The sequence below is a fragment of the Miscanthus floridulus genome, chromosome 1 (genome assembly GCF_019320115.1).
Source record: "Miscanthus floridulus cultivar M001 chromosome 1, ASM1932011v1, whole genome shotgun sequence".
Classification (NCBI taxonomy): Eukaryota; Viridiplantae; Streptophyta; class Magnoliopsida; order Poales; family Poaceae; genus Miscanthus; species Miscanthus floridulus.
Window position 1 is genome coordinate 201247502 of NC_089580.1, and position 9669 is coordinate 201257170.

The 9669-nt window shown below is 45.3% G+C and overlaps 1 protein-coding gene across 1 annotated transcript; it reads left to right on the forward strand.

Moving 5' to 3' along the window:
• Positions 1-6004: 6004 nt before the first annotated feature.
• Positions 6005-9318, forward strand: LOC136470170 (uncharacterized). The gene is made up of 5 exons (XM_066468109.1): positions 6005-6381; positions 6471-6887; positions 8653-8759; positions 8918-8988; positions 9235-9318. Exons 1-5 carry the CDS (start codon positions 6005-6007, stop codon positions 9316-9318), a joined length of 1056 nt encoding a protein of 351 aa, XP_066324206.1.
• Positions 9319-9669: the final 351 nt, after the last annotated feature.

Here is a 9669-nt window from a genome sequence, read left to right on the forward strand (position 1 = left end):
CCGCCGCGGATTCGTCGTAGGTGTTGTTGATGTTGAGGTATGCCATCTAGCTTGCTAGGGATCAAGCGCACACTCCTACCTGGCACGCCAACTGTCGATAAAAGATGCTCGGCAGTCCACCGAGGGGGCTACCAACGATGGTAGATTGATCAGCAGAGGTGCGCGTGATCAGGAACTAGATGGTAACAGAGACACAAGACACAAGAATTATACAGGTTCAGGCCGTCAGCGTGACGTAAAACCCTACGTCCCGTGCTATGTTATTTTGTATTGATTGGGTATATCGTCTAGAGGACCCCCTGCCCCTCCTTATATACTCTAGAGGGGTAGGGTTACAAGGAGAATATCCTATTTGGTATTACAATATCTTCTTGTAGCCTTGCGATGCACGTCGACAGTGCCGTGCGCCGCACGCCTTGATCTTGTGGGCTAGGCCACCTCTTATGGTGCGGCCCATGTCTTGTCTTGTGGGTACCAGAGGTATATCCCCCTACACAAACTGAAGTAGTCGCCATGCAGCATCATTAGGAGTTACACATCTATAGTCCAAGTATTTCTTAATCTCATTAAATGTCTCTATCAGAGCCCGCCCGGGAGGGGGCCCTGGGTGGCGGTGGCTAGGGCTGGAGGAAGTGAGGGCGGCGGCAGGGAGGAGGGGCGGTGGCGTTAGTGAAGAGGGAGAGGGGAAGGGACGACACAGGGAGGGAGAGGGGAAGGAGAGATAGGCCTTGAGGCAATCCTTTTCTGATTTCAATGATTACACAGCCCTTCTACTTATAGTCCTGGGTAGACTTGCATCTTAAGTAATCTAATGAGAGACGTCCTTATAGATATATACCCCTTCCTATCATAGCTAATCCTATTCCTATTGGAGATCCTCCGGATATGGATAGTGGAGCGGCGGGGATCCGCCCTTGCTTGTGCGCCTCCCCCTAGGCGCCGGCGCTGCCTCCCCTCACGGCGGCAGCAGCGCTACTACCGCTGGCGTCCGGGCCAGATGGGCTTGTAGGTCCCATTAGGCGTATGACATCACTCCTCCCTTCTCCGATCAGCGCGTCCTCGCGCTGAATCATTGTCCAATTGTTGACCGCCTCTAGCGGTGATCTAGCGTCCGCGGGTAGCTGTGCAAGTTGAACTGTCATGTGGCCCAAGGTGTCGTTGAAGTCATTGGTGGTGACGTGGTAGTTGTTGAACTGGAAGTGGTAGCTGCACAAGCCGAAGTAGCCAAGGATGTAGTAGCTGTCGTTTCCTGAGCCTTCAATTGGTTCATGGATGGAGCGAGCTGCGTAGATGGTGTCCCCGGGAAATGTAGTGTCTCGGTCTCCTGTGGAAGTCGTAGAAGTGAGTGCATCTAGCTAGCATCAACTTGTCCCCTTATGCGTCGGCACAACACAGTGGCGACAATAGTTGGTGGCGTCGCGGTGAAGTGTTGTAGTGTGCTGAAGAGGAGGTCGCCGGTGTCGAAGCGTGCCGGGGAGATCATCGGGGGCCGTTAGCGTGCTGCCTGCCGATGTTGACATCCTGGATGGACAGGAACTGTTGGCTGTTGCTGTTGAAGAAGACGACCGTGGCCAATGAAAGCATGCGTTGTGGCCGGGCCTCGAGGAGTAGAATGCTCGAGGAGAAAGCTTGCGTTGTAGGTGAAGAAGTCGTTGTGTGGAGACTGATCGCTAGGAGTTGCGGAGCCGAAGTTCGAATGGCCGCGTCCAGGATAATCTTTGATGGATTTGCCCAACATGTGGAAAATATGAATGCAAAAGCAAACATCCACCTAATCTTAGTGATAAATCACAGTTTCTCTGGTGCAATAAAAATGGTGCACGTAGGAGATAAACGTGTGCAACGGTGGTGTGGTTACCACTGCCACGTGAATTTCGCAAATGCGTGCTCTATGTTCTCTCGTTTGAGTTTGTTCCGATGCCCTTTTTCTATACCCATTTTCTGGGAATCGTGTGCACGGTCTTGCTCCTGCCTCCTGAGGCGCAATTAATTGACTTTTGGAATTCACAATATAACCGTGTCAAGTCAACGCCAAATAGGGGGAAAAAACGTCACACAAAGAATTCGCCTTTTGTACTCCGAAATTAAATATCCTGAAGCACGTATCTAAAAATGCCACTTGTTCCACCGAATGGCAGCTTAGCTACCCAGATGATGCTGGCAGATCCAACGCTACAGCAGATCGGTTATCGGTAGGGCCATAGAGGATATGTTCTGCTGACGATGGCCCCGTTCGGTTTACCTTAGTCTATATCCAGCAAGCTGAACGGGACCGATGAATGGTGAGCTAACCTGTGCTCATATGAGTCAAACCCTCGTATCTTATATGACATATGCAACTTGTTTTAAGGTAATCTAAATAGCGAAGAACCCTGGTCCAAATAGATTTCTATGATCGCGACTAAGCTAAATAGGGATTCTAATTCTAATCCGAGCAAAGTGTCTTTCAACCTGCTTTTTCTATTTCCAATCCAACAAAATATCCCATATTTGGTCCGTCCTTGTGTTCTGTCTGCACGGAAGCAGTTTCTTTGTTTTGGTACGTCCTCGTCCTCGTCCAGTGCGTCTGCTCTATCTGAGTCCTAACCCACCCCGCAGATAATCATGGAGTCCAGACCAGACCAGACCAGACCAGACCCACCCTATATATTAATTAATTTATCTCTCTCCAACAAATCAGATCAAAGGAGAGGCCATCAGAGTTGAAAGAGGACGACGTCGAACGTCGTAGCTAGGTGCAGCCGCGCCTCGCCATGGCTGGCGCACAGCGTTCCGCTAATGCGACTCGTGCACTGCCTGCGCCCCCGACCGCGTGTGCCAGCCTCGCCCATCGACGCCACTAGCCTTGCTCCCAGCTGCACGTGCTCTCGCGCCAGCCCGCGTTGTCGTGCAAGCTCAACACGCTAGCTAGCCTCGGTTGCGAGGCCGCTCGCACTGTTCCGTGACGAGATAGCGTAGGTGCGCGTTCCGAAGAGGAGAGGAGGGGCAGTCTCGGTGATGGTGTCGTGCCAATGGAGTAGGAGTACGTACTAGACCACCACCGCCTGGCTCGAGGTCCTCGGCCACAGGGACGATTGGGAGCTGCTGCTGCTGCTGCTGCAAGAAAGGCTCGATGGTGCTGCACTAAAAGTTGGAACCAAAGTTAGATCAGACAAGAAGGGATCACAGAAGAGCTCCGGGGATTGGGCGGGAGCAGGAAAGCGTGGCTGTACCAATGGGGAAATTGGAGAAGATATATAAGCACGAAGACGTGTGAGTCTGGTACGTAACGATCCCATATGGAATACTATCCAATTGAAAATTAAAGTATCATATCGATTTTGCTAAAGGGGTAACCATATTAATTACATCATCTTTCCTAATTTAATCCATCACTACTTCGCGTGGCGTTTCAATCTTTCTATTCATGTCACATAGATAATAGATTCATGCGTTTGCAAAACACCTATATTATTGTGTATTCCCTCTGTCCCCCTTGAATAAATAAATTCCTAACAAGTTTATAATAGATATTTATGACAGAGAAAAGACCATACTATCCTTAATTAACTAGAGTAGTTACACACCGACCGGTGATTATTCTAATAGAATACTAATTATAGCATCTACTACACACATCTAACTACAGATTCTCGACATTGGATTGGGAGATGGGTGGGGGTGCAGTAAATGCAAGAAGATATTGAGCAGAATAAATGCACCGGTGGACCACTGAGCCTCCTAAAGATTGATTTATTTGTAGACGTTCTTGATCTAGGAATCTATTTATTCAGAATGAAGTACTTTTTTGTTTACCGATCTCCGATTTCTCGTAATAGTCTCTTCTTCCAAATAGGTTCTTAGGGTTTGGAGAACATAGTTTATAAAAAAAATGACGGATGGATGGATGAGAATGAATTAAGGATGGGTAGATTTATGGTAGCTAATCGAGCCTCTATACGAAAGGGTATAAGATTTAGATTTTTTTAGATAATGATACGATTTAGATGATAACCGGTGCTCATGCAAGTTAGAATAACTATATCTAACAATGATACGAAGTTCAATTTCCGAGCGTAACTGGTTCCATGCAATGCACAAACATGTTTCCTAGCATAAATAAATATGTAGAATTTCATCGCTATGTTTTCCATGAACATTTGATGGATTTATTTCCGTTGCAACGCACGGGTATATTTACTAGTGAATATAAAATGCCAACTAACTTGGCACCATTGATATTAACTGGTCCACTGTTTCTATAAACTTATTCAGAATTGAAGATTTTTAACAAAGCAATATTTAAATGACTTTGTATATTGGAACAGATAACCTGTCGATCAAGTACTCATCCATTAGTTCTTCGCTTTGTCAATTCTCAGTTCTCACCATTCATCTTCTGTTGAGGCAGCTTCTGTAATACTACCATGTCAGCTGCATATGTTGGTGGGGGGCCTATAGTGAAATTGGAGATGCTCAAGAGACTACGTATACCCTTTGACTCCTCCATATTGCACGACGCACGAGCCTGTAGCATCACTGAACAGCTTGATGAGGCTGTGTTTAGTTGGCGAATTTAGGGAATTTGACTACTGTAGCACTTTCGTTTTTATTTAGCAATTAGTGTTTAATTATGGACTAATTAGGCTCAAAACTTTCATCTCGCAATTTTCAACCAAACTGTGCAATTAGTTTTTTTCGTCTACATTTAATGCTTCATGCACGTATCGCAAGATTCGATGTGATGGCTACTGTAACATTTTTTAAGAAACTTTTTGAGAACTAAATATAGCCTGAACTATATTGCTAGGGACGATCTTTTCCTTTTGTGTTACATCTACTAGATGACGTGACAGGGACACTGTTAGTCGTAGCTAGTTATAACTGCAGACCTACTTTTTTTTTTGAAAGAAACAGACCGTAGATTTAAAGGTTGAAATCAATTGAATTATTCGAAGACTGTCAATGTGCAGGATCATCTTCATTTCAGTTGTCCTGCTTGTCCTTTTGGTCAACCAATAGCCAACTGTACTCCTCGGAGGTATAAATGTCCCTGTATCTCTGTGACTCAAGCCTACTCCCTTCGTCCCGTAATGTCCCGTCGTTCTAGGAGGAGAGCGGTGTCCCGTAATGTGTGTCGTTGGGCCAGTGACACGGGTTCCAGACTCCCACTGCACGTCGGCCGGTGGCAGCCTTATCCCTTCACTGCTTTCCCCACCAGGCCACCACCGCACAGGCCTTCGTAAAAAAATCCACCGATCCCCAATCTCGCCCTCTTCGACCGCATCCTTGTCGCCCCATCCGCATCCGCATCTTCTCCGGTCGCCGCATCCTCGTAGCCGCTCGCCCCATCGTCGTCGCCGGTTGCCCCATCCACATCGTCGTCGGTCGCTGGGCTGCAGGAGGCGAGAGCGTAGGCTCACTCGTGCGGCGGCGCACGTCGTCTGCCTCCTCCTCTGGCCCGGCCCCTCCCTTTCATCCTGCGCCGGGCTAGGGGAGCCGAGAACGCAGGCCCTTCGTCCACGTGACATCGCCGAGACTCATCCGACAGCGCAAGGGTGAAGCACGGCTTCCGCGCCGACCCGCAGAGGCTCGCCGCTCCTAGTCGCAAAAGCTCAAGGCGGAGCTAGGCTAGATCTGAGGGCCTGTGTTGAGGACCCTCAAGTTTCGTCAAGGTACTCCTCCTGCTCCAAAAATCACATCTCTATTCTGAAAAAACTTCAATCTTTCCATGACCAATATAAGCAAATAAAAAAAATAGGTTACCTACATCATGCTCAGAAAATTAAGTTAGGCACATCTAATCCACTCTGTTGATGGCCTAGACATTTACGAAAAATATGGCTCAGCTACTATTATGCTCAGAAATCCTGTTGCTGTGCTAGTGCTTTTTTCATTAAGAAGAATGGCGTCTGTTTCTCAAATTTTTTAGTCCCTTCCTTTTTTTGTCATATCAGTTTATCATTTGCATGAGAATCAAGTGTTTTACTCTTATTGCTGTGCTCTTTTGTCAGGCAATCCTTGGATGGCAGGCGGCAACGGGGCACATGGGCCTAGCCGGTTCATTCGCCACTTGCGAATGAAGCGTGCCTTGGGAATCCCTTCAAGCCATAGGATGTGTCCTGCAAAGCAGATGCGCGGTCGGGATCGTCGTCGTGGAACTTGGTGGGACCATAAACTTAACTGCATCGCCATCGAAGGACAGGATTTTGCTCAAGATACACAGGAAGGGGGTGCGGATCGATTCGAGTTGATACCTGATTCAAATGAAGAAGAAGAGGTTAAGGGTTCATCTTTGCTTGGCGATGAGGATGAGTACGTGCCTGAGACGCAGCCACAGGAAATTGTTACATTGAGCAGAATTGCTGGGCCGGGTGGCAACCAAGGTCGTGGGCGTTTGGGGTAAGCCAGCTTTACGTTGGGGTCAAGCTGGGCTCTGGCACCAAGCTCCACCACTGATCTTGTGTATAAATTCTATCGTTTCTGTGCAGGACTATGCTTCACCAGTGGCGCGACCTTATTTTTGAGCTAGAGCAGGAGAAGGAGATTTCCAAGGTAAACATGGAGAGCAACAAGCTGCAGATGGACAATGTCAAGTTTGAGAAGGAGAGTGGCAATGTGGAAATGGAGAGCGACAAGTTGGAGATGTTGTCTGGCAAGGTCCAGGTTGATAGGGTCAAGTTGAAGAAGGAGAGTGCCAAGCTAGAGGCGGACAGTGTGAAGTTGGAGGTGGAGAGCGACAACCTGGACATGTCGTGTGCCAAGGTGCAGATGGATACTAGCAAGGAGGAGGTGGACCATAAAGCTAGCTTCTCTGATCTGGAAACTGATGATGAGGGATGTTGGTTTCAGGATGGTGTGAACTTGCGAGGCCATTCACAGGTGCAAGATGACGACTTAAATGAACAGGTAACAGACATGTTCACTACCTTTATTCCTACGTATGAAGATGTTTTCAAGAGTTCCAAACGTTAGAACCATTGGGCTACAACACGCAAGGACGTAGTCAAGGTGTTGGTAACATTTTGATTGTAACTCCACCCTAGTGCTGGTGGTACTGATGGGTTGTTGGTTGTTTGCACTGATGGTTTATGTTGGACTGGTTTGGTTCATTTTGATTTGCGGTGCTTGCATGTATCTATGTTATGGTATACTTTGTGAATTGCAATGTTAAATGACACACTAAGGAATTACTAGTTTGTTGCTGCCACATGATACAGAGACTTTATACATGGTCATATATATACAGAGAATTTATACAACGCAAAAGCATCACAAAAGCATCACTAGCGATGTTTACATGAACAGAACCATTAAATGTTCAACAACTCAAAAGCCCTTTGAACTAGCTGGCTATCACAACTTAGAGCTGTAGGGAGCATGCCTTGTGCCTCTAGCCTCTCTTTGTTCATGTGAGGGATCTTGTACCTATTGCCTCCATTATCCTTCATAACTTGAATCATGCATGTTTGTAGTGTGAGGAATACCCTATTGAGAAGGATGGGGTTGTAGTTTTGATATTCAATGTACACATTCTGGATGAGCTCGTCCATGTTTCTGGATGACGTTCTATCCGTTAGTGACTGAAGAGAAGCAAAGAAACCAAGGTCAAGGCAGTTCATATCAGGAGAATTAGGAGGTTGGTTCATTAGGCGTATATCGAGGCCTGTTCAGGATACTGCTGCAGCAAAAACTGCATCATCTACTGGTACATGAGAAGGAGCATTGTCCTGTTGTATCCATATTGTCTCATGCCTTGCTTCTCTAGGCCAACGAGCTTATATTTCTGGTATGAGTTTGTCGATCATATAAGTTCTCATTGTTTGTCTATCAACCTTCATGGCCTTTGTGATAGGTGTGCCCCTTAGTCTGTTGACACTTCTCCTTTTTGCTGGTTCCTGTAATTAAAAAGAATGTGATTTGAAGGGATTGCAAGTATTATTTAGACAAAGATTAGTACCGTTCGCACAAAAGCCCATATGCCTAGCTTCCCATCAAAATAGCATCTCCCTTCAGCATCAAACCTGGGCTTTGCAACAGCAGAATAAAACATGACTTTGTGAATGGCATTCTTATTTTGCACTGTTCTATGTGGGTCTTCTTCATCTGGATGCATGTACATAGTCAGATTCTTCTTTGTCCCATTGAACCACTTCTCATCTGAGTGAATAATATTTTTCATTTCTTTGAACTTGGGATTATCTGGTAGAGTACTTTCTTCTAGCATAGAGAGAACCCACCGCAGCCTTGCCTGTTTGTTTTCTTCCTTCAAATAAGGCTTCAATGAGTTGGAGTGTCATCGTAGCAAGCCTTCTTTGAACAACCTATGTAGAGAGCTTTTATTGATATTAAGAGCAGTTGCTAGTGACCTTATGGTACCCCTTCTGTTTAAGGGAATATCAACAACCCTTGTGAGGTCCACTTGAATTTTTTTACGACCACAATTCTTAGGTCGCAAAGATTTGACATCTACTGGTATGCCTTGTTCCAAACATTTTTTGGCTCTCTGCCATACCCGTTGTATTGTACGCACATGGACATTGTACTTTGCAGCAATAAGTGTTGTGCTGTCTCTTTTTAATTTGCCATTATTGCTTAACCGAAGCAAATCTTCATAAATGTCTTGCCGTTCTCTTTCTGTCAAAATCCTGACCATATTTGTTGCTTCTTGCTGGGTTTGCTGATCTTCGCCGTCATCCGAGTCGGACAACTCCTCTTCATCAAATATGATGTCAACATCATCCGTGTACACTCCGAAGTCTTGTATGAGATCGTCCAAGGTATCATGTTCTGCTTGTAAGGCAGTGTTGTCATTTTCTAAAAAAAAATGTAGATGCTGTGTGCTGATTGTCATTAAATAAATTATCAAACTTTTCATAGGGACAATTATTCTTGCAAACATGACTTGAACCTAAGGGAAATAATCACCTGCATGCAGGTTTCCTTGTTCTACTAGTGGATCATTCAAATCAAATGGTTCATTATAAGAATGCATTGTCACCCAGACATGTGAGTTATTCTCCCCCTCTCAGTACATCAATTCATACTAGTTTAGAACAAAGAGAATAAACACTAAAATTTTCTAGATGTTGCTAGATATTTTAGTAGGGAGGAAGTAAACCAGAACATAAAAATTGAGGAGATAGAGTGAGGCTAGAGAGAACTGCTTCACAAAAGATTATGAAACTTTTTGACATGGACAATTATTGTTGCAAACATGACTTGAACATGAGAGAAATAATCACCTGCATGCAGATTTTTCTTCTTCTTCCTGTGGATCATTTAAATCAAATGGATGGCCAGCATTGTCACCTGGTACAGAAGCATGCTGATGATTAGAAAATTGCATTGTGACCCACACATGTGAGTTATTGTCCCCTCTCATTCCAATTTAATTTTGAACTTGAAGCAACTATGAGCTGCATGCCTTATACAGAGAATTGATTAATCTTGCTTGCAATTTTACGAGAGAGACTAAACCAATTGATACTAATTGTAGGACACCAGTTCATACTAATTTTAGGACAGAGAGAGGACTGCAAAAGAGTTTGAAACACTAATTTAGAGAGAGATAGAATAGAAAGAACATGTGCTACACAATAGATTATCAAACTTTTTCACATGGACAATTATTGTTGCAAAGATGACTTCAACCTGAGGGAAATAACCACCTGCATGTAGGTTTTCTGG